The following is a 25,012-nucleotide window of genomic DNA, read 5'->3' as shown; positions in this document are numbered from 1 at the left end:
CTGAAATCTCCAAACAACTCTGTGGGGTGTGATTGACCCTTATTTTACAGAAGAGGAATCCCAGGCTCAGTGGAAGTTGGGTAATGGGAGAGAATTTGAACTAGTGTCTTCTCACCCCTTGCTGTCCTGCTTCACAGAGCCTGGAGCCCAAGGAGAATGAAATTAACTGCTTCTCCAGGACCAGAAGGAAGCTCAGGTCAGACATGAGGCAGGGAAAGCTACCAAAGGGAAAAGGAGCAAAGACCTGGGTTGAAGTGGCAGTGGGGTTTCTAGGAAGGACCCAGGCCTCTGCCCTGTGCTGACGCTTTCGATACTAGAAGGTTTTCCCCATTTCCAGGCAGCCAACCCCCAGCCATTTCTCACTGTCAAGAAACTTCTGATGTGTTGAGAAGCGTGAGCGGTCTGTGTGAGCGAGGGGGAGTGGGGACGCCCCTGAAAGTGGGGCAGAGGGAGGAAAGGTGGGACCAGCCACCTCTATCAAGCTGCACCCCCTCCTTGCGAGCGCACTGGTCAGGCCAGTCAGTGGGTTTGAGGGAAAGCAGGGCAGGAAGGGGGCTTTCCTCTTGGAACCCTGGGGCAGGTGGCATGGCAGCCCACAGGGACGGTCTGTCCCTCCTTTAAATGGCATCCATTCCGCTTCCTGGACCTCAGCCTCATGCCAGACCTGCCATCCGCATCATGTGTATTTATTACCTTTCATTCTCAAAATCCTCAAAGGAGTAGGTCCTGTTATACCTGTTTGGTGAGAAAGTGAGGCCCAGAGAGAAGGCATAACCTTGTGGCTGCAGAATTAAGGTTTGCACTGGGTGTGCCAGCTCTGGACCTCACCCTAGCACGCGGCCCAGGGCTGCGCGATGCACCTCGACGACGCCATACAGCCCAGAGAGTAAGGAAGCACCCGGGTGATAGACCATCTTGCTCAAAATTAGTTGTTTCGTTTCCCTGTTTTCCCCTGGAGTTGAAGGAATCCCTCTCCCTGTTTTGTTGTTTTTAAGAGGAGTAAGGAGACAGAAAAGTGAGGAGTGGTGGGGAGCCAGTGTGGGGTTCACGGCCAAGGGCTCCATAGAGAGGAGAGGGCAGTAAGGCTAGGAGGGTGCAGGCAGGGAGGCCACTGCTGCGGGAATGTCCTTGTCACCTGCAGGTCTCTGTCCCCCGGGCAAGGCTCCAGGCCTCCCTGGCTGGCTCAGCCTCTGTGGCTTGTGGCATATCTGCGCAAGCCCTCTGCTGGGGTCCCAGGGGCGGAGGAGCCACCTCGCCTTCAGGATAAACATCCAGACCTTAAATATCAGAGGGAGGCCATGCAGCAGGAGGATGCAGTTAAAAGTTTGAAAAATGGCCCTCACTTTTTAGTGTGCTAAGAATCCCCTGGGGGCGCTGGTTAAAAATTCTGCGTTTCTTGGTGCCCATCTTGGAAACTCTCAGGTAGCAGGCTGGAAGGGAGGCCCAGAACCTGTATTTTTAATTTTTTTTCTTTAACTTAATGTTTATTTATTTTTTAGAGCCTAGAGAGAGAAAGAGACAGAGCATGCATGGGGGAGGGGCAGAAAGAGAGGGAGAGACACAGAAGACACAGAATCTGAAGCAGGCTCCAGTCTCTGAGCCGTCAGCACAGAGCCCTACGTGGGCTCAAACTCACGAGCCGTGAGATCGGCCGAAGTTGGACACTTAACCACCTGAGTCACCAGGTGCCTCAGACTCTGCATGTTTAAAACACCCCGAGCAATCCTAATGCTAGTGGAGCTGGGGCCAGGTTAAGAAAAACAACAACTTAGAGGGTGAAGGAGCAGGATCTGACCCTGTTCTTTAAGACACAGACTTTTGTCATTATAGTTTAATCTCGTAAGCACTGTTTTTTTTTTTTTCTCCCCTCTGGATGTAGAAGTGGTATGTATGTTTATGGAGCTGTCTTGCTGAAAGAAAGATAATGAACACAGCAGTTATGTGCGTAATTACAGTTAATTATTATGTTGTGAATGTATGGTTAAACTTGAGAAAAGATGAACTTATAAAAACTCTTATTAAAAGTTCCCTGTTATTTGCCATTAATTACTGCTGTAGATTTCTTTGGGGAGTTTGTTCATTTATCCACTGGATAACAAAGTTTTGAGCTCTTGCTCTGTGGCTGGGACTGTGGGAGAACATGGTGGATGGCCAGGGGCCGACCTCTGTCCTTTAGAGATTTACAGTCTGGCCAGGGAGACTGATTGATAAATCCCCAAACAACCTCATGCATTTCAATTTTGTGTACATGTATTCTTTTTTTTTTAAATTTTTTTTTAATGTTTATTTTTTTTTTGAGACAGAGAGAGACAGAATGCAAGTGGGGGAGGGGCAGAGAGAGAGGGAGACACAGAATCTGAAGCAGGTTCCAGGCTCCGAGCTGTCAGCACAGAGCCCGACGCCAGGCTCTAATCCACGAACCGCAAGATCATGACCTGAGCCGAAGTCGGACGCTTAACCGACTGAGCCACCCAGGCGCCCCTATTTTTTTTTTTTTAACATTTATTCATTTTGAGAGACAGAGTGCAAGTGGGGGAGGGGCAGAGAGTGGGGGAGGGGCAGAGAGAGGGCGAGGCACAGAATCCGAAGCTGGCTCCAGGCTCTGAGCTGTCAGCACAGAGCCCATCGCGGGGCTCGAACTCATGGACCGTGAGATCATGACCTGAGCCGAAGTCGGACGCCTAACTAAGCCCAGGTGCCCCAGTGTACATGTATTCTTATTAGTGAAGGTATTTGTTAAATTCATTATGAAATGTGATTTTTTAATAAATATGTAAGTATTTATATATAAATGGATATAAAACAACAACAAAAAATCCTTGTAGGCCATATATTGTGATTTGGGGTTTAAAACAATTGATTAGCATACGGATTATGAACTTTCCAGGTACTTTCTGATTGTGCTAGGAAGATCTATTCTATAAATGCTGCCCAAAGTTGGCTTATAATTTGTTTTTTTTTTTAATCAGTGAATTAAGACTTCACCTGTAAGGATGTGTAACGAAGATGTTTTAAATATACTTTCCCCCCCCCCCCCATCACGTCTCTGCTCCCTGCCTTCATGTGTGAACATAGCACATCAGGAGAATGGTATCCAGGTGCTTTCAAGTACAAATGGGCAGAATTGTCAGCCCAGTGTTGAGAAGCATGAATTCTAATTCCTTGCTTGGCAGTTTCGGCTTGTCCTTAGGCCATTCTTTTGCCTGAAATTTGAGCACACCAATAGTCTACAAGAGAACAAATCTGTATGAAACAAGCATCCTCAGTAACCTCTGCTTCCTGGTTTTCAGAGTGGCAGGTGGCGAGCTGTTCGACTTCTTGGCTGAAAAAGAATCTTTGACTGAAGAGGAAGCAACTGAGTTTCTGAAACAAATTCTTAATGGTGTTTACTACCTACACTCCCTTCAGATTGCCCATTTTGATCTTAAGGTACGTTGCTGAGTGTAAGCCGGAGAGAAGGTTATGCAAATCCCAGCATTGGTGGTTGGCTATGAAAAATTGAAGCATCTGAAAGAGATACATTTTTTTAATCCTGTATGGGTTTGTTTGTTTTTTTAGGTTATTTATTTGTTTTGAGAGAGAGAGAAAGGGAGGGAGGGGCAGAGAGAGAAGTAGAGAATCCTAAGCAGGCTCCATACTATCAACATGGAGCCCGGTGTAGGGCTTGAACCCATGAACCATGAGATCATGACCTGAGCCGAAATCAAGATTCAGATGTGTAACTGAGCCACCCAGGTGCCCCTATCCTGTATGAGCTTAACAGATGGAATTATGAAGATAAATTACCAGGTATATAATGAATGCCTACTCAAGGATTCCTAACCTTTTGTGGGATAGAGGCTTAAGACGAATGATTACATTCAAGAATCCCTGGGGAAGAATCAAAGGGGTTTACCAGCCAGATCTCTAAGCTGCTATTGGTTATGGAATGTTTTCAGCTTAGAGTGGCCACTGGCTGTCCAGTTTGCATCCCCTTTGGCTGCAGGGCACGTAAGGTGGAAGATGTCTTGATCTCTCCTCTCCCTCTTGATGCGAAGGCCTGATTTTGTCACCGGCAATCAATCAAGACAAACGTGGAGATTGGCTAATTGGGGTCTTTGCCTGTCTAGAGGCATAACACTGTGGGGGATATAAAGGCACGTCCTAGTTCTAACTGTCAGAAAAGCTATGGTCTCTCTAGGAAGGAAAGGCATGCACAGGAGCAACATACAGTGACAATGGAAGAATCGAGGTACAATCTGAGGCATTGAGAAGGTAGTCACAAAGAAGCATGCAGTCGACTGACAAGTGAATGATTCAGATCGTTGGAGCTAGGACAAGTCTTCAGAGGAGGGAGGACTTCCTCCATATTTCTTGTAGCAATGCTGTCAGCACCCCATCCAGATCCCCCCAACACTCGCTAACGCATGCCCTGAATACCGCTGCTGCACACACCTGTGGGTCCCTGCCTGATGTCTGGTTTCTGGCCCTGGGAGCTGGAAATGCCAGAGTAAAGCCCCACAGAGGCCGCTGTTAGCAATGGAGGACGGGGAGTCGGTGGATAAGTACCCCGGCTCCCTCATGCTCCAGCTGGAAAACTCAGTGCTGCTCCTCCTTAAGTTCCCCAAAGGGATTGTACTCCAGTCACCTTCACCTTGACAAGACACCTTGTGTGGGTTTCCTTCCTTCTGTTTCCTGTCTCCCCATCCTCTACCAAGTATTCCCTGGAGCCTGCTCCCACATAAGCCACTTGCACCCAAATCTCTGTCAACAAATCTGCTCCTGGGAGAACCTAAACCACAACATTTATTTTTCCTGGTGTTCTCTTACAACTACCCTCTTACCCCTAGGCTTTGGTGGTTTTTCCGGGGTGGGGTGGGGGGCAGGGGACAATCCTACCACTTTGTCTTCAGCATAATATATCATAGCTCTTTGTTTTTATTGTGGTGAAATAAGCATAGCATGAAAATTACCTATTTAACCATTTCTAAGTGTACAGTTCAGAGGTGTTAAGTATATTCACACTGTGGTGCAAACCATCGCCCCGACAATCTCTGGAACTAGTGGATCCTCCCAAACTGAAACCCTGTATCCCTTAATCCCGAGCTCCCCATCCCTCCTCTCACAGCTGCTGACAACCACCCTTCGGCTTTCTGTGTCTCTGAATTTGCCTATTCTAGATACTTCTGATAAGTGGAATCATACAATATGTGTCCTTTTTCATCTGACTTGTTTCACTTAGCATAATGTTTCCAAGGTTTATCCATGTTGTAGCATGTTTGAAGAGTTGATGGACATTGGGTTGTTTCCACCTTTTGGTTTTGTGAATATGCTGTTTTGAACACTAGTGTACTATTTCTCTCTCTCTCTCTCTCTTTCTCTCTCTCTCTCTCTCTCTCTTTTTGAAGCCTGAAAACATAATGCTTTTGGATAGAAATGTCCCTAAACCTCGGATCAAGATCATTGACTTTGGGTTGGCCCATAAAATTGATTTTGGAAATGAATTCAAAAACATATTTGGGACACCAGAGTTTGTTGGTAAGTTTTTTTTTTTACTCCTGTGCTCATTTATTTCTCATCAATAATATGAATTATACTGGCAGAAACTCCCCTGCTGTAACATCATTTATTTCCCTGGTACATATTTCTGGTTTATACGTGAAGATAGAATCTGTTGATTCACTTTCTCTGAAAACTAAAATGCGTTTATTTCCTCTTAGCTCCTGAGATAGTCAACTATGAACCTCTTGGTCTTGAGGCAGATATGTGGTAAGGAGCATGTCCTTGATGCTTTCATCTTTCTGCTTTAGTGTACTATTCTTCTGACATTTGTTTCTGTTTTCGTTTTGTGTCTAGGAGTATTGGGGTGATAACCTATATTCTGTAAGTACCAAAATCCACGCCTTGTATTCTTTTCCTCTTTCTTTGAGACCATATGTCTTATTAACCATCTATATGTCATGTTGATCTCTTCAGTTTATGCATGCTTTTTATGTAAACATATTCATTTCACACCCCCAGAACACGTGTAGTTTATACTAATTAAACATTTTCTCCTAATTCGCAATGAGTCATCAGAAACTACAGCCTAATCACTGAAGGAAGCGTGGCTGTCCATCACTGCTGAGAAAATAGGAAAGCGGTGTTTTTTAAAATTTTTTTTAACATTTATTCGTTTTTGAGAGACAGAGAGACAGAACATGAGTAGAGGAGGGTCAGAGAGAGAGGGAGACACAGAATGTGAAGCAGGCTCCAGGCTCTGAGCTGTCAGCACAGAGCCCAGTGCGGGGCTCGAACCCACAAACCGTGAGATCATGACCTGAGCCAAAGTCGGAAGCTTTTTTATTTTTTTTTAACTAAGAGATGCTATTCCAGGTTAACTTTTTAAATGCATCCTATGCATTAAGCTGAAGCTGTTGTGCGTGACAACTAAATGCCCTGTAAAATGTAATCGGATTCTGAAGTGGCTGCCCAAGGACAGATTATCATATTATTCCTCACTCCCCTTATTAGATATGCTAGGAATGACATGATAGCCCAAGAGGTAATCATTCATGTTCTGCACCCCACTTTATTAACAGCCTCAGTGGGGCCTCCCCGTTTCTTGGAGACACTAAGCAAGAAACGTTAGCAAATGTATCTGCCGTCAACTACGAATTTGAGGAAGAATACTTCAGTAATACCAGTGCCCTAGCCAAAGATTTCATAAGAAGACTCCTCGTCAAGGATCCAAAGTGAGTGTCCATTATTCCTGAGGGGTACTTGGCCATGGCTTCAGCAGGACCAGGGCTAGCACTTGTATTGTGCATGCGGACCACGTTTATGAGAGCCTGGTGGGTTCCACGTGGCAAAGGAAAGCATGCCATGTGGAACGCTTCAGAAAATGCAGGCGGGGCCTTTGCACCTGCTCAGTCTGTCCCTGCAGACACAGTAAGATAGTCACAGAAAGACTGACTTCTTTCCAGCTTTCTTCCACGAAGCAGGCCCTAAACTGCATTTTCCAGAGCATCTGCTTGGTAGGCCCAACTGGCATGGAAACAACCTCAGTGTTTGCTTCTATGGTCACAGCATTTTTTTTCTTTCCCCTTCCCCCTACAAAGGAAGCGAATGACAATTCAAGATAGTTTGCAGCATCCCTGGATCAAGGTAAGTTGCATATTGTGATTGGTTTGGTGTTATAGGACATCCCGGAATGCATTTGCCTTAGGCCTAGTTACTGTGGGGGTCTCACCACAGGTCACATCTGAAGTATTGGTTTTGACATCGGTGCCCTATTTTAAGATGGTGCACAGATGAGAGTGTCCTAATGATCACAGAGGTGGAGGAGAATAAGCTATCACAATGCAGGATTGTAAACGGGGAGTTGAAGGTCAGTTGTAAATGGGTCAGGTCTACTCAACAGCCATGTTTGGTTTCACCTGTGGGATGTTGGCCCAGAGAATATTTTAATTTTTTGGAATTAATTGCCAACATTTAAATACTGTATCAAATCTGGATTTCCAGCGTCTGTTGAAAAATCTGAATGTCTACCAGTACTGAGCCCTCATTCCATAAGGCCACCCAAACCCTGCACAGCTGCCTTTGGGCCAGGGCCAGCAGCCGCCCCCTGGCACAACATATACCTTTACATTACCTGCAACACCCATTGCCATTTGGGTTAAAGAACTGAAGTGCTCCGGCTAGAACAGAAAGGACCAACGGTGAGGGAATGTGGCAATTACAGAATAAAGTCATGGAACCGGTGAGGGGATTATGGTGCAACAACTTGCATCGCAGAAGTAGGGTTGGGGCATCCAGAGAGCTTTGCTGCATGAACTCCTAGCAGTTGCGTGGGTTCCCTGAGGAGGCAATGGTGTCTCCTCTCATCAGTAGAACTAATGGCCTCCCAAAAAAGATGCAGTACAACGGATCCTAATGCTATCAGCCAGGCCAAACTTGCTAACCTCTGAGTTCCTACCAGCTCTAAATTATTACTTGATGATATATTAAGTTCAGATGCCTTATAACATAACCTCACCACGAATCTTGCCATTCCCAAACTCTCAGTCCAGAAAGTTGAAATTTAGCCTGTTCTGAGCCCAACTCTTCAGCTTTTCCCAAGACCCAGTCTTTATGGATTTTATCAAACCCTTAGCCCTAAGAGTTGCCCTCCGGAGACTAGGTTCCTAGCTTTTGCACGTTATCCCAACTTGTTCTGTTATTTTACTAAGGTGAGTGTGTAAGCATCCTAACTAACTACAGGTTTCCAAAAGTTGTCATGTAACCCATTTCCATCTTGGAGTGTTCTAAATTTGCTTTCTTGGACTTTGATTTTAGCCTAAAGATACCCAACAAGCACTTAGTAGAAAGGCGTCGGCAGTCAACATGGAGAAGTTCAAGAAGTTCGCAGCCCGGAAAAAGTGGAAAGTAAGATTGTTTGATAGGGAGGGATAACTAATTTATTTTCTCCGTGGCACGCCCTGTGGCCAGGCCCATCTCTTCTGACATTGGCCTTCAAAAGTGCATCCTTTTTGTTTGTTTCAATTGACTCTATAGTCTTCTGCACCATTAAACACTATTTTCAAAAGATAAGCAAAAATAGTATTTCGGTCCTCTTTAAGTCTTATTTTTGCATGTAATTTTGCATTTGTTTTAAATCAAGACCATTCCCAAGGCAAATTTTTAAATCAGTGCAACAAAATTATAGTGTCATCTTTTCCTAAGTTTAACAAACCACATTTTGAATAACTCTGTTCTTTGTGGTAAGCAGCATGGGAGTGCATTTATAGTAGAACTTGTGTAAATGGTTCTCTGAAACCAGCCTTGGTCTATGAATGGTTGGGATGGGGGTTGGGGTGGGGCCATGAGCATTTGTACTGTGGTCTTGTGTTCTTTTTCAATGTGAATGGCTTCTGCAGTGGCTGTATGGGGCATGGCTCTAAAGGGCATTCCAGTCAACCTTGAACAAATAGAAATTCAAGGTTGAGAAGGTGACAGGATGTCTTCTTATGCCCAGGATCATGTGAAGCCCGGAGGAAGCAGATACCTGCCATGTCTCTGAGCACTGGGCCAGAAATGTACCTCATTTTCACACCCATCAAGTTTAGGGTGCCATGACAGGGATGGGGAGGACCACAGCACTAGGGTTACTTAAGACTTAACACTTAGTCTGAAAGAAGCCCTTAGACTAGGCTTAAAATGTAGAGAGAACACCATAAGTTTCTCTCTTTTTTTCTCTTTTTCACACACCCACACTCACCCCCCCCACCCCCAACACACACATTCTTTTTTTTTTTTTTTTTTTTTTTTTCAACGTTTATTTATTTTTGGGACAGAGAGAGACAGAGCATGAACGGGGGAGGGGCAGAGAGAGAGAGGGAGACACAGAATCGGAAACAGGCTCCAGGCTCTGAGCCATCAGTCCAGAGCCCGACGCGGGGCTCGAACTCACGGACCGCGAGATCGTGACCTGGCTGAAGTCGGCCGCTTAACCGACTGCGCCACCCAGGCGCCCCCACATTCTTTTACCTATTGTTGTTCTTGCCTTTGAGAGTAAATGCAGGGGTGTTTGTCCTATAGGCTAAGGAGTTCCCACCTGTTTGTTTCTAACAACTGTATGAGTTTTGATAGTCACATTACTATTAATACCAGCTTGCCTGGGCACAAGGACACAGGACAGGACCCTTGAGTGGGGATGTGCAAGGGGTTTGTTAGGGTAAGATTCCATTCCTCAAAAAGTAGAGAAGAAAATATTAAGAGAGAAGGGGTATAGAGTATACAGTTGTGTAGTTAATAATGAAATGCGGAAGGAGAATCTCTATCCTGTTGTCTTAATTTGTAAGACCTTTAGAAATTTCTTTAGGCGTATATGATCCAACCTGCTTGGAAGGTCTCCCACCCCTAAAGAACATGCTGTCAGCAGTGAACGCTGTCTCAAAGACTTTGTCATTTGTACTCATTTGAATATCCTTACGTAAACTCTCTCTCTTCCTCTCTCCCTGCCTTTTTTTTTTTTTTTTTTTTAAAGCAATCCGTTCGCTTGATATCACTGTGCCAAAGATTATCCAGGTCGTTCTTGTCCAGGAGTAACATGAGTGTTGCCAGAAGCGACGATACTCTGGTAAGCACACCTGTTTGCCTTGCTGAAGTTCTTTCTTACAACTGTGTATTTCCAATGTTTAGGTGGTTTGATTTGTTCAACAACCCAGAAAACCTAAAGTCACGGAAGTGTCAGGCCTGTTCTTCCTCTGCTCAAGGTAGGGAGTTAGGTGGCTGATTTGATGTACGGTATTGGTTCTTTCGTTCTTTTTTCTCTTTGTTTGGATTGGCACCATGCCCAGTCCCACCCACTACCTCTGACACTACCACGCCCTGCCCCACTCCTTCCACACTCACAGTTCAGTGAGAGAATGACTGGCCAGCAGAAGAGGAAAGAGTTCATTCTAATTTCCATGAAGAAAATGAGAGTCCTCTATTGCCACTGACCTTGGAAAATACTTGATCATAATGCCATAAAAGAGGCAAATACTCCTCCTACCAACACACACCCCCCAAAATCAAGGCAAATACTGTGGAGCTTGCTGGGGGAGTTTGTGGTAGACCAGAAGGCTAAACCTACTTGCTCTGTTGACATTGCATTGAGTGCCTAAAACCCTTGAGAACAATTCCATACTTTTTCCCGTAATGAACACTGAAACCTAATCACAGATTAACTCTTCAGATATGACTGGACACATCCGAATTCAAGAAGACTGTCCCCTGACAGTCAGACAACAGGGCTTTGGGAGCCCTGGTGGTAAAGGGGATGTCAGAGAAGGGAGAAAGGTTGGTTCTGTGGGAACCAACCTGCTCCCGTGACTGCATAGTCAGTGTTTCATGAATGACTCCAGGGACTCCATGGGCAGGATCACACATCAGCAGACACGAGCTCTATCCCCGCCCCGAAGCTAGTTGCTTCACTGAGCCTCCAGGTGTAGCCCTGTAGAGTCAAAGGAGAAACGTTAAGGAGAAAACAGGAATGGGAAAGAAGCAAGGTCGGAGAAGGAGGACATGGGAAAGAAAGTCTAGGTTTGGGAATTGTTTGAGGGTAACGGTGGAACCAGGGACAAGACAAAATCTGTTAACCTAAGGAAGATGAGAACAATTAAATGTTATAAATTAAAATCATCTTGAATAAGCACTTAGAGGAAAACATGTGTCACAGTGCGAAGTTTAGGGAGGGAGAGGGCCCCAGGGTGCGTGGGGGTTCTAGGTGGGATGACCCCTCCTGGAACTCACGTTCCCTCATCATTCTGATGTCCTACTGATCATGAGGACCTGTCGTAACCATCTGCTTATCCCCCCCCCATTCACCTCGTTTCTCTTGACTGTCCCTTTCATGCAAATGTCTCTTAGTCATCAATTGGAATTGTAATGGAAAAGCAAAACCTATGACATTCTTTTTTATTTTATTTTTTTAAATTTTTTTTTAAATTTTTTTTTCAACGTTTATTTATTTTTGGGACAGAGAGAGACAGAGCATGAACGGGCGAGGGGCAGAGAGAGAGGGAGACACAGCATCGGAAACAGGCTCCAGGCTCCGAGCCATCAGCCCAGAGCCCGACGCGGGGCTCGAACTCCCGGACCGCGAGATCGTGACCTGAGCTGAAGTCGGCCGCTTAACCGACTGCGCCACCCAGGCGCCCCCTTTTTTATTTTTTATTTTTATTTTTTATTTTTTTTTTTCCTATGACATTCTGAACATGGAGTCTGTCCAAAGATTATTAAAACCCTCATGAGGTTTGGATTCAGACCCATAGAGAAGAGAAAGCAGAAATCAGAGAAATGCTTTTTCCATTCCACCCCACAAGCAGAGACTCAGCCTCTGTGATAACGCTTTTCCAGATTTGAAATACGAGGAGCCAGGGGCGCCTGGGTGGCGCAGTCGGTTAAGCGTCCGACTTCAGCCAGGTCACGATCTCGCGGTCCGTGAGTTCGAGCCCCGCGTCGGGCTCTGGGCTGATGGCTCAGAGCCTGGAGCCTGTTTCCGAGTCTGTGTCTCCCTCTCTCTCTGCCCCTCCCCCGTTCATGCTCTGTCTCTCTCTGTCCCAAAAATAAATAAAACGTTGAAAAAAAAAAAATTAAAAAAAAAAAAAAAGAAATACGAGGAGCCACACCTCTGTGAGTCCAGAGATATTGTTTGGGATTTTTCTAGCTTATTCTTCAGTTTTAATGTACCATATTTGGTAAATATCTTATTGTAAGAAAACTTTGACAAATTGGCAAGGATCTAACTAGTTTGACATTCTCTATTTTCTCTTTGTAATTAGCAATGCATCTGTTTTCCTTTTTCTGGCCTTTATTTTTACATTACTCCTCCTTTAGGATCTTTAAAATATACATATATGTATATATAGTGACTAGCTTGCAGAGAATTTTGCCATGTTGTTCTATACTTAGAGGAGGAAGAAATTCCAGTGATCAAAAAATCACAATTCTATAATTGGACAAATTACAAATTAAGGCTGTAAAATTCAGAGGTATCATTTCTTTGGTTCTATGGTTTTTAGACTCTGAGTTATGCCTGATATTTTCTACAGTGGTTTCTGGGACTATATATTTTGAAAGGTTTCCAAGATAAACACAGAAGATAATTTGTTATCAGTTGTTCTAAATCTGAATCTTGAAAGGTGTTTGCCATCTGGGTTATAATGCAAGTGACATTAAGGCACAGGTAAGGGGCGCCTGGGTGGCGCAGTCGGTTGAGCGTCCGACTTCAGCCAGGTCACGATCTCGCGGTCCGTGAGTTCGAGCCCCGCGTCAGGCTCTGGGCTGATGGCTCGGAGCCTGGAGCCTGTTTCCGATTCTGTGTCTCCCTCTCTCTCTGCCCCTCGCCCGTTCATGCTCTGCCTCTCTCTGTCCCAAGAAATAAATAAACGTTGAAAAAAAAAATTTAAAAAAAAAGGCACAGGTAAAAGAAGGTGGCGTTAGTTTCCTACATGGAAGGAGCAAAAAGTAACCTCCTGGTTCCTTTCCTGACTGTGTGGATTTGTAGATTAAGTGGCCTACTTTCCTCTAGATGCTTCTCTTGACAAATGAGCATTGATTTCTCTTATGTTGATAAGAGGATCATGGCCAGCAAGCTAACTCTTTTTCCCTCTTCACTGTCCCTTTCAAGGATGAGGAAGACTCCTTTGTGATGAAAGCCATCATCCACGCCATCAATGATGACAACGTCCCAGGCCTACAGCACCTCCTGGGCTCATTGTCCAACTATGACGTTAACCAACCCAACAAGGTCTGCTACTGCTCTGCCAGGGGTAGTGGGCGGGGGGTGGGGGGTGGTCACCGTGACTCTACACCTCCAAGTTCACGGTGAAAAAGATCCCTTCTGCTTCTCCATCCCCCCCTTGCTGTTACAAACTCCATACTGTGGAGAAATCACTTCTGCGTAGAGAGTGAATTGAGTTAGAAATGAGGTCGAATGCACCGAGGGCCTTTCTCCACGCAAAGCCTTTCCCCACGACACTGTGAATGTGCTCATCCTGGAAATGAAACTGTCACCTTTGAGTGTGAATCCAGCAGAGGAAGGCTGGGTGTTCCCCCGGCTGTCCCCATTCCTGTTACACAGCAGTGGTTGTGCGTCTGTTGAGACCTAAGAAGCTGTGTGGTGTTGGACAACGGTGACAGTTGCTTTTCCTTGCCTACCAAACCTCAAAAAATGTTTTTCTTGTCTCTTCCAGCACGGGACACCTCCATTACTGATCGCTGCTGGCTGTGGGAATATTCAAATACTACAGTTGCTCATTAAAAGAGGCTCAAGAATTGATGTCCAGGACAAGGTCATAATTCTGTTTTATTGCCACTGAATTACCTCCTAAGTATTTCCAAATGTCTTCCTATCACAGAGGTAACAGAGGAAAACCACATGTGCCCCTTACTTCATTTCTCAGTCTCCTACAAAGGAAGATGACCTGTCCCATAGCCTGGTCCAGTCTGACCCGTGTTACAAACAAAAAGGCAAATACGTCCCTTTCTCTTGGCTCGGTTGCTCAGCATCAGCCTTTCCTTGCGCGCTACCCCAGATCTATTCCTTACTCATCACATGTACTCAACAGTGTTATGAGATGTCACATCCGGGAAAAATTTTCATCGTCTGATTAATCTCATCAGAGATGTATTTGTCTGCATGTGTATTAGGGCAACAAAGTCAGGATGGTCCATGTGGCCATAGATTTTACAGAACTGTACACGGACTAGAGCCGATCCTGACTACGGAGGAAATTTGAACCGGAGATTGAAATGAAGGTTTTAAGAAAACAAAAACATGATTTTGAAGTAATTCTAGATTTACCAAAGAAAGGTGCAAAGATAGGGCAGAGGGCTCCTGGAGCCCCTTCGCCCCACTTCCCAGAATGTTAACATCTTACATCACCTTGGTCTTTTTATCAAAACTAAAGAATAAAACGAGAGTTCGTTCCTCTTGGAAGTTGCTCCTTTGAAGTTTGCCGTCACACAGGAAGGGAAATGGAGTGAGTCTGGGTGACGTGTGCATTTGGATCTGGAAATGTGACTTCACATTGGTTTTTATGCAGGGGGGATCCAATGCCATCTACTGGGCATCTCGGCATGGCCACGTGGACACCCTGAGATTTCTCAATGAGAACAAATGCCCTTTGGATATTAAAGACAAGGTAAGGCTCCTTCTCTTCTTGGGGATAGTGGGAAGTAATCTGAGGCGACGTTTGAGTGTGGACATGCCACCTGCATCTGGATCCAAAGCAAAAGGGTTTGTGATCAAAATCTTCCTGCGGGGAAGTTCAGAAGTGTCTTTCTGCTACTGGCTGAGTCTAATATTAAAATCTGCGTTTAGCTGAAATCTGCCAGCTAGTTGGCATAATATACAAGCAGTGAATTATCTGCCCCATAACCTGGACACTCAAGGTTCTACTAGAAGGACAACCAGAAGCAGATCCGAGTCCTGATCCTTGTATTGAATTGCCATGTGTACATCTCTTTACGCTTCTCCTCCCCTCTGAAGTAGCTGCCAGTGCTGACCTTACAGTCCCTGGCACTAGAAGAATTCATGAGACAATGCATATAAAATAAGGCTTTGGGGAGCAAAGTTATTATAACAAAAGCTGTTGATTTAGCAAGTTACCTTATTTTCATGTATCTGTGTTTCATTCAGTTCACACAAGAACCCTGTGAGTTCACTGGCAGGGCTTGAACATGTACCAAGGATTCTTACCTCCTCATTCATTATACGTTCTACTGTGCAACTCCTGTCTGCTCCTAGTGCTTGTAGACTGACTTTTCATGTTTAATCGGAGCTGCCATATACAGTTGTATGGACTGTGCACTGCTCTGTATCTAAGGGATGATATTCATGTCAAAGACACACACACGCACACACACACGCACACACGTATGATGGCAGTTTTCGGTCAGGTAGCAACAAGCATCTTGTTTTGTATCAATCAGTTTATACTCACAGTTTTTGGACAGGTATAAGTAAAATATCGTAAGGAAATCATAGGGAAATTGCACCTATTGCAAATTCAGAGAATGCCACTGTGGGCTAATAGTGATGTTTTTTTTTAATCTCTGAGAATGTAAGAAATAACATTCTCAACATAGACAATGAAATCAGAAACTTGCTCATAAATAAAACTGTGTTTAAGTAACTTAATATTAAAACAGGAGTTTTGTGTTTTGAAAAGAAAATCACATGGCTACAAGCATCCGTACATAAAGAAGATTGAGAACCGCCATGACAGAGAAGGAAAACATTCTCACGTAGGAGGTTTTATGACAAGCAGGAGGGGCTACACATGTGGGTTTCACGCTAGCTGTGTGGTGGACCCTCCACCCCAGGACCAAAGGGGCATGTGGCCTGAGGGTGGTGGGGGCCCCTTCAGGGCAGGACTGGAGCCAGGCGTGCATGGGAGTGGGCCTCCAGTCCTGTGCATTTAGTTTCTAGAGTCTGCTCCCGGAGAGTGCTCTGAATTTGGCTGTTTCTTTTACAGTCTGGAGAGACAGCCCTTCATGTGGCAGCTCGCTATGGCCATGCCGATGTGGTTCAGTTACTGTGCAACTTTGGCTCTAACCCCAATTTCCAGGACAAGGTAGGTCACGGTAGCCGACCTCACTTCCTTTCGCCTGCTGGGTGGCTGTACCCGTAGCCGTTTGATATGGTCGGGTCCTTTGGGGTTTTATCCAAGGTAGGTTTTCTGCTTAGATTTCTGAGGGCAGGGACTCAAACAGGAGCACTAACATTCATTCATTCATTCATTCATTCATTCACTCTTCTGGACAACGCTGTGAGTGAATTGCTATTATTTTCACTCCTTCTTTTACAGAAGAGAACATCCAGGCACAGAGAGGTTCAGTAACATACCGAAGCTCACACAGCCTGTAAATGGTGGAGCTGGGGCTCAAACCCAAACAGTCTGGTTCCAGAGTCATCCTGTAAACACTTCACTGTACTAACCGCTCGTAGACAGACATCTGTATCTAATGATGTTCGTTGTGAATATACAGTCCTTACAATCCTATAGATCTCGTGGCCAGCCATCACCCTGACTTGTTAAAGCACAATTATCTCAGCACGTCTTTGCCAGAGCAATACCAAATTATGTGAGTGATCTCTATGTTATACACATGACAGAAATCCTGAGGTGTTAAGCTTGTTACAAGAATTCCCGCTCAGATAAGTGCTCTCCTCCTGTGAGGAGTCTCAGATGAACTGAATGAAGGCACTTTGATAAGAAAGATGTTATAAATCCATCCACCCCGGGGTTCTCCTGTGTAGAAGAGCTGAACCAGTGGTTCCAGGGGGCTCCTAAAAGTCAGTTGTTAGTAAACTGCAGGGAAACTGAATTTATCCAACACCCAAGTGTTGAGGAAAGAAAATTAGTGAAGGAGAGACATCAGACCTGCGTCCATTATTTCAGATTTTGCTCTTTTTTTTTTTTTTTTTTTTTTTTTTTGCCACGAGCTCTTTTTTCTGTACTGCCTTGACTCGGCTGCTGATGTTGGCTGGAACTCACTGCGTCTGTACTGGTGTGCTCTTGTGTTCTCCTCCTTTACTTGTGTGTCTCTTTGGCCAGGAAGAAGAAACCCCCCTGCACTGTGCTGCCTGGCACGGCTATTATTCTGTGGCCAAAGCCCTTTGTGAAGCCGGCTGCAATGTGAACATTAAGAATCGAGAAGGAGAGACGCCCCTCCTGACGGCCTCTGCCAGGGGCTACCACGACATCGTGGAGTGTCTGTCTGAACACGGAGCCGACCTCAATGCCTCCGACAAGGTGGTTTGTGGGTAGATGTATCACATGCACTGGCAGGTGATCCAGGGGGCTGATGGGACCACAAGACTCCTCCATTAATTACCTACAATAACAAATTCGAATGTAGCAAATTACAATGGTCCTTTCTCTTCTCTGTTTGATAATTATTAATCTATTAATATGAGATTCTGTTTGACAATTAATATTCATTTGTGGCATGTTAACACTTTATGGTCAGATGGCTCAGCTGTCTATTTTATGTTCCTCCTTTTTAGCTTTGAAGCAGGTATAGGAGTGTTCACTGGGCCTAAGACAATCTTCAGTTAGGACCAAAATTGGCAACTCTCTATTACTTTGTAGCGAAACAGAGAAATAGATGGTTTATTTACTTATATCTCCCGCTGTTTCGTTAAAAGATAAAAACCACTCTTAGTTGGCTGATAATTGCAACTCTAGACCAGGTGCTCCTTTATTAATTAAGCAAATTCAGCATAATCTGTTTTTGTTTGTGAGCTTGTACTTAAATGAGGCTGTGGTGTTCCTCGTATTGTCAAATTTGGGATATTGTAGGTAAGTTAGGAACTGCCATTTGTGGAGTGTTTTCTTGGTGCAGAGAAGTGGTTCTCAGTTGGGAGCAAGCTTGCCCCCGGGGGGCATTTGGTGGTGGCTGGAGCCCAGTTTTGGTTTTCACAGCCAGGAGTGAGGGTTACTACTGGCATCTAGTGGACGAAGATCCGTGTGCTTTTGTTACACATCTTACAACTCCCAGCACAGGCCCCAGTTAGTATACTGAGGTAGAGAACCCTTAGAACAGATAAGTTACAGACATGTCCCCAAACTCTCTACGCAGCTCACGAAACTCAACCTGTCTATTCGCCAGGGGTTCCGTAACAAGTGGAGGGAATTCCCAGGCTGGTCTTTTTTGGGATGCATCGATTCAGCATGTTTTATTTGCCTTTGATATGTATGACAGCCCTTGAGCACATCACTTCCTGTGGCTTTCCCAGTTTCTCCCTGGGTAAGAGAAAACAGGCTTTTTTTTTTTTTTTTTTTTTTTTTTGAGAGAGAGAGAGCAATTGCCAGCAGTGGGGAGGGGTAGAGGGAGAGAGAGAATCTTAAGCAGGCTCCATACTCAGCGTGGAGCCTGACTTGGGGCTTGATCTCATGACTCTGAGGTAATGACCCACGCCAAAATAAGAGACACTTAACTGACTGAGCCCCCAGGCGCCCTAAATGATAGGCTTTCTGCTTAGGAAGTAAGTGAAGACTGCTGAGCAAATGTTTTTAAAAGTGGTTTTCAAGGCACCTCGGTAGTTCAGTTGGTTAAGCATCCGACTCTTGATTTTGGCTCAGGTCATGATCTCATGGTCCTGAGATTGAGCCCCGTGTCGGGCTCCACCCTGGGTGTGGAGCTTGGTGAAGATTTTCTCTCTCATTCTCTCTCTGCCTCTCCCCTGCTCGTGCTCTCTCTGTCCCTCTTTCTTTCAAACAAGGATTTTAAAAAAATAAAAGGGGTTTTTAAGCGCTTGATAAAACAGGCCGTTGGAGAGCCAACAATTACGTAAGTTCTATACATTTAGAGACAAGAAGAAGTGTTGGGTCTTTCTGTCTAACTGTTCAGGCCACGCCCGAATTAGTCAGGCTGATGGTCAGCTTAGTCTGTGGTTGTTCAGAGTGGGGCACACGAAGCCTCTCCCCGACTCGCCGGGAGTAAAGAATGTGTTGTAATCCTTCTTCAGGATCTGCAGTAACAATGCCATTGGCCAAGTAAACTTGGCCCAGTGGTGGCTGGAAAGGCAGGTGGCCAGGCCCACGTGCATAAGGGAAAGTGCTCACGGCCCCTGGTGTTTGTTACAGGACGGACACATCGCTCTTCATCTTGCTGTGAGACGGTGTCAGATGGAGGTCATCCAGGCTCTCATCAGCCAGGGGTGTTCTGTCGATTTCCAAGATAGGCACGGCAACACCCCCCTCCACGTGGCCTGCAAAGATGGCAACGTGCCCATTGTGGTGGCCCTCTGTGAAGCCAGCTGCAATTTGGATATCTCCAACAAGGTAACGCTGGAGGGGATCCCTGCGGGGGCCAGCAGGGCATGTCCCTCCACCTGCTTCTGGGTTTTCTCCAAGTTTCTCTTCGCGTCTCTTCATTATTCAAAGCCAGTGTTACTCATAGGGACCTGTTCTGTTCTGGCTTGTAGAGCTGTCTACATTAAATCATACTTTACGTTGGACTTTTGAATAACTTCGTGAAATAACAGAAAATCATTACATTATTAAGTACTTCCTACCTAGCCAGGTTGTTATTGATGAACATCAGGAGAGGGAGAGAGAGAAAGGGGGAGTGTGTGTGTGTGTGTGTGTGTCTGTGTGTGACCTCTTGTAGAAGAATCCCAGAACATCAGTCAAATTAGAACATCTTTTTGCGGTACTAAATCTCCAGGAAAACACCTCATTGAGATTCCTAGGACCAGATTTCTCTTCTTGGCTTTCCCCCTTGAGAGTTTTTATGGTCAAACATTCAGAACACCTTTTTTGTGCTAAATAAATTTAGTAAGACCAAGGGAATGCTACTATTTGGTGAATACTAAAGAAATGAAAATAGTCACACGATGAAATGAAAAAAACCCCATATGTTGACTTCTAGAAGTTAGCTAACACCTTTCCTTTTCCCTGAATACTATAGAGACTTTCATTACCAAATAGGACAGAACAGTTGTATATTCATGTGGTTTCAGGCATGTAATTGTACAAAAGGCAAGCACTACTCTTTCACGATTGTGTTGAAGACAAAGTCCAAGTTGAATTAAAATTTTGATTGTGGGAAGTGTTTGTTTATAATTGGCAGACACGATGCCAGCAGAATTTTCTCATGATTTGTTTGAGGTAAGAGAATTAACAGCTAAAATAGCTGGAAAATTACACGTCTACAAAAAATTATTCCTCTTGCCTATTATGTGATTAATTCTCATGAATCTTGAAATCGGCAGTCTTCACATTCTGGAAATTTGAAAACGCAGGATCATAGGTCTTAGGCATTAGCTGCTGTGCTGGTTGCTTTCTTTGTTTATCCCATTCTAATCCTGCCAAGTCTGTTAGGTAAAGTGGCTTAAGGGGAAAGCCAAATGTAATATTAAGCAGCATCAAGATCTTGGCTATCCTTCTAGGAGTCTTTAAACGAATAAAAAATGGCTTCAGGGAACATCATGGTACTTATTTGAATACCTTTGGACTTGGCCATAGTCCACACAGCTGGCCTACTGTGTGCACAGAATCTGGGATGAACTGTCTCCTGGGAAGGTGGAGGAGCAGAGCGGGTGACTCATGGTACTGGGCACTAAGTGAAAGAAGGGAGTGGGTGTTCACCCCGCGCCTAAGTGCAAGCCGTGCACTTGCTAAGTCTGCTCTTTAAAATACCCAGCAAGATAACCCTAGACTTCATGTTTAAAAACAACTGACTTATTTAACAGGAAGGCCTCTACGTTGTTGAGGCTGCAGATGGTAGTTCATACATACCCACACACGCTTGCTTTTACCATATTGGGCCACACAGCAGCACAGAGAGGGCATTCCGTAGGTGATTTTGTCACTGAGTTGAGCTCAGCTGGAGCTCCACAGTGTCACCCTCCTAAAATCAGCAGCCTCGTGCAGTTACTTGGGACCCTCTTGGTGCAGCAGCGAGGTGACTGGCAGCTCCACGTGGAGCCAGAGACGAGGTCCCCAGGCCGCCATCAGTGTTCAGGGAGTCGGCACACCGTCACTCTGTGGGCCTTCTTCAGTGGGTTGGTGACATCTTCGTTTTTTTCTTCCTCTTCCCAGTGAAGACAGAAAGCATGTTGTACTCATGCATGCGTCCATGCACACACAGACACACACACAGAGATGCACACACAGACACCTGTGCATGCATGCACGCAGACCAGCACACAGACACGTGCACCCACATAGATACACAGACACACGCACATAAACAGATGCGCACACACGCAAACACACAGATGCGTGTACGTGCACATGGGCACACGGACATGCACATAGACACGCACAGACTCACATCTACAAATGGGCACACATACACACACACACACGCGCACATGTGGACATGTACACGGACACACACACACATGTACATATCCAGGCATATGTGTGACAATTCCGTGCCCAGTAAGTGTGTGTTAGTGCCTTTCTCTGACAGTACTGTGCCAGAGCAGGATGAGGGGCTTGTGGATAGCATAGTGAATGGTTCGTGCCCCCAGGTGTTTTTTGGTGTAGCCGGGCTCATGTTGCAGTCACTGCTGTGAAAGAGGCACCAGGTGCTATGGAGATGCGGACATCTGCACATGAAAGAAACAGAGAGAGCTTTTGGATGAAGGAGAGAGGAAAGTGTGTTTCAGACCAGGGGAAGTGTTTGGCGTATGTTTGGCCGCTGTCTGGCTGCACCTGTAGCTGACGTGGAGTGTAGGCATTTAGGGAGGCCGGCAATGGGGCAGAGAGAGAAAATGCAGGTGGAAGGGGACATTGGGTCCAGAAGGTGCAAGACCTTGACCGTAAGGCTTGGGAGTTTGGATTTGGTTCTGCCAGAAGTCAGGGCCTTCAACATGTAAACTTCCTAGTCCTTTTTCTTTGTTGTCCTTTTTCCCTTGCATGAACGATACCTCCCATTGCCAGGCTCCTCTTCCTTACACAGAAATCCAAACACCTTGCTACATCTTCACAACTTCTTTTCCTTCTCACTGTGTCTCTAGGGTATTTGATCTCTGCTCCCTAGATCACTCTAGATGATAGTAGACTAGCACAGGCTGGTGCACACATTGCAGCGTTATTTGTAAGGGGCAGGAATGGAACCGCCTTAAGCGTCCACCTTCAGTGGGCTGGCTGAGTAAATTGTGGCACATCCACATGCCAAGTGTTACTCAGGTAGCCGAAAGGACAAATTAGATATCGTCACAGGCCCCACAAGGTGTGTGCCATGTATTACTAAGGGGAACGTAGCAAGTGACAGCCTAGAAAGTGGAATATGTCTTGGCTTTTCACATTTTTTCTTTCCTCTCGTGGATTCATAGCTAAAAGCTTGGAAGGCCGGGCACCAAAGTGTCGAGCCGGAAGTGCTCTGAGGAGGGGAGCCTGGGGAAGGGGACAGAAGGAAAGGAGCGCCTCTCTTCTCCACCACGGGTCCTGCGGCGTCCTTTGCACTTTCTCTGTCAGCATGTGTTCACTTCATAACAAAAACTTACATTTGCAAATAAACAGCATAAGACAGACACCTGAACTTCCTCTGCTTCCAGTATCCACCAGGGATACTTTTTTTTGTGGTTCCCCCAGGGCAGAAGAAATACCTAACAGTTCTGTTTATTAAGCGGTTCAGTCCGAACAACCTAGTAAGAATTTATGTCCTAATGACTCAGTAGGTATTGGGAAAAAAACGATGCCCACAAATGGAAAGAAAATGAATATTTTCATTTCATTCTTCCATAACCACACTTGCATGCTGATGGGATGTGTGTGCTGATTGGTCACCTCACAGCTCCTCAGACCTTGGACCCAGCCAGGCTGGACACTGCATTATTCCTATTCTACACCCGTGTTCTCAGGGTACTTGTTTCTTGTCACAGTAACCACCAACCCCCCGCTGTGCAGATACGATGGCATTGAAAGGAAGGCAGTGTGATCTAATGCTGAGACCCTAAGCTGCCTGGAGCGAGTAGTTCACTTTATGTCTGAACCTGCTGGTTCCATCAACAATGTAAAATATTCCTCAGTACTCCATGCATTCACTGCAGCGCCCTGAGGTGCCTTGGCACACAGTTTGGGAACCACACACATAAACAGTGGAGAGCATGGTGGGCATGGCCTTGCAATGTCACCTCATTAGAACGACTTCACTGGCTATTGTTCCATCCCTTTGTCCCTTGCAGTGTCTAATTTGAACTGTGTTGCAGATCTTTCTGGAACCTTGGGCCCCTTAAGAAGAACCCTGACTCATGCCTCCTTTCTACCAGCACAGGAGGAGACTCGATTTAGTTATCTTATGATAAGCCTCCTACTCTTTCATCCTTTGCAGTTTTCTTTCAAAGTGACTCTTTTAACTGGAAAATACTTCAACACATTCCTCTTGGCTTGCCTCCCCCCAGGAGAGGGAGGGTTTCTGGAGAAGGGAGTCCACACGTCCTATTTCTTCTGGGGGATCCCAGATCCCGCACACAGTACCGGCCCGTGGGATAGACTCCCGTCAGTGCCATCCTCAGCAGCCATTGTGAGAAGCCTCTCTTTGGGCTTTTTTTTTTGTGTCTTCCAGTATGGACGAACGCCTCTGCACCTTGCAGCCAACAACGGGATTCTGGACGTGGTCCGCTACCTCTGTCTGGCGGGCGCCAACGTGGAGGCGCTGACCTCGGTGAGTCACTTTCTGGCAGGAGAAAGCCACGGAAAGCCGTAGAGAACGTTTCGGGCCTCAAGGGCATCGGGGAAAGGTATCGCTTGGCAACTGCATCTCAAGCAGACAAGCTGCTCTTAAGCTTTGCTCCTGCAGTGTCGTTCCGTAGACAGTTGCCCACACAGAGCCAGGGTGATAGCTGGTTATGCTCATTGGTGCCAGGGCCCTTGGCGCTCTGGGGCCCGCACTGCCAAGAATGCCTGCTGTTTCCCATGCTACACAGCAGCGCCTTTGGGTGTTTTGTTAGATATGTGTGTTTTCCTTTTCTAAATGCTCCCCCTCCCCTACAACGGCTCTGGAGGTGCCCTGGGCTCTGGGGGAGGAAGGAGGAAGGAGTCTCAGGTCTCAGGGTGGGGAACTGCTTACAAGAGCTGTTCTCTCTTGTTTAAAAAGTCTGCCTTTCTTATTTTGTTCCCGGCGCCTCCCCACCCCTCATTCCGTGCCTGGCACCACCCTCCAGGAGGAGCCCTTTGATTTACAGTTCATGAAATACCAAAGAGGGAAAATACATGGACTGATGCGATAAGATGGTCATTTTACTGCTACAGTGAAATTCTGTCATTTGACTTGTTTCTGGCCTAATGGTAGGTTGAGTCTGCTAAACCTCACTAATGCTTCGCTGATGTAAAGTGTGCATCTGAGGAAATCCATTGGGATTTTAAAATATGGCAGCCAACTTTGGGAAAATCAAGGCCTCATTTCTTGGAGAGTCATGTAGGGGTTGGCAAACCACGGGCCGCAGGCTAAATCCAGCCCGCTGCCTGGTTTCTGTAAATAAAGTTTTACTGGGACCCAGCCATGCTCATAGTTTACAGCCCAGCAGCTGTTTCTATAAATCAAACTTTATCGAGACCCACCCAGACTCATTATTTACATATTCGTGGCCACTTTCACGTTATAAGGGCACAGTTGAGCAGTTACGACAAAGACCCTATGGCCTACAGAGCCCGAAGTTATCTATTCTCTGGCCCCTTATAGAAAATTACTGACCTCTGGTCGGAGACATTGCCTCCCTGACTGTACTGATGTTCCTTTGATGTCATTCTGTCCTCACAAGTAGTGGGCCCATTCTCTGTAAGTGTCGAGCCCTGTGCTGGGCTTTTCTGCAGGCCCAGTGAAGGCCAGTGCTCTAGATGGGATTGTCCCTTTCTCAGGATACCTCCTTGCCCATCACAAAACCCTGCATGGCCATGCATGGGCTTCTAGGCCTCGTGTGCCATTATCAAACCCTGCCCAGCCATGTCTCGGCACTCAGTTCAGTTACTCCACAATAGAGTATTTATGTGCATTTTTATGAGGAGAAGTTTTTTTGTTTGTTTGTTGTCACAAATGTTGCCTCATAAAAAACAAACTGTCA

General features: G+C 45.7%; 1 protein-coding gene across 6 annotated transcripts in view; it reads left to right on the top strand.

Annotated features, from left to right (window-relative positions):
• The window catches only part of DAPK1 (death associated protein kinase 1), a 186,263-nt gene that overhangs the window by 122,900 nt on the left and 38,351 nt on the right, over positions 1–25,012 (top strand). For 5 of the 6 annotated variants that reach the window (XM_040450258.1, XM_040450255.1, XM_040450254.1 and 2 more), the window contains exons 4-18: positions 3,291–3,429; positions 5,388–5,517; positions 5,700–5,748; positions 5,836–5,862; positions 6,561–6,713; positions 7,080–7,125; positions 8,296–8,385; positions 9,986–10,078; positions 13,115–13,234; positions 13,680–13,778; positions 14,532–14,630; positions 15,966–16,064; positions 17,049–17,246; positions 19,083–19,280; positions 23,518–23,616. In XM_040450258.1, the coding sequence (XP_040306192.1) occupies positions 3,291–3,429; positions 5,388–5,517; positions 5,700–5,748; positions 5,836–5,862; positions 6,561–6,713; positions 7,080–7,125; positions 8,296–8,385; positions 9,986–10,078; positions 13,115–13,234; positions 13,680–13,778; positions 14,532–14,630; positions 15,966–16,064; positions 17,049–17,246; positions 19,083–19,280; positions 23,518–23,616 (1,639 nt within the window). The remainder of the gene's footprint in view (positions 1–3,290; positions 3,430–5,387; positions 5,518–5,699; positions 5,749–5,835; positions 5,863–6,560; positions 6,714–7,079; positions 7,126–8,295; positions 8,386–9,985; positions 10,079–13,114; positions 13,235–13,679; positions 13,779–14,531; positions 14,631–15,965; positions 16,065–17,048; positions 17,247–19,082; positions 19,281–23,517; positions 23,617–25,012) is intronic. The other variant, XM_040450259.1, reaches the window with a different exon arrangement.

This window comes from Herpailurus yagouaroundi, unplaced genomic scaffold (assembly GCF_014898765.1).
Source record: "Herpailurus yagouaroundi ecotype Mexico unplaced genomic scaffold, PumYag 201, whole genome shotgun sequence".
Lineage (NCBI taxonomy): Eukaryota > Metazoa > Chordata > Mammalia > Carnivora > Felidae > Herpailurus > Herpailurus yagouaroundi.
This window is presented reverse-complemented; position numbering and strand designations above follow the sequence as displayed.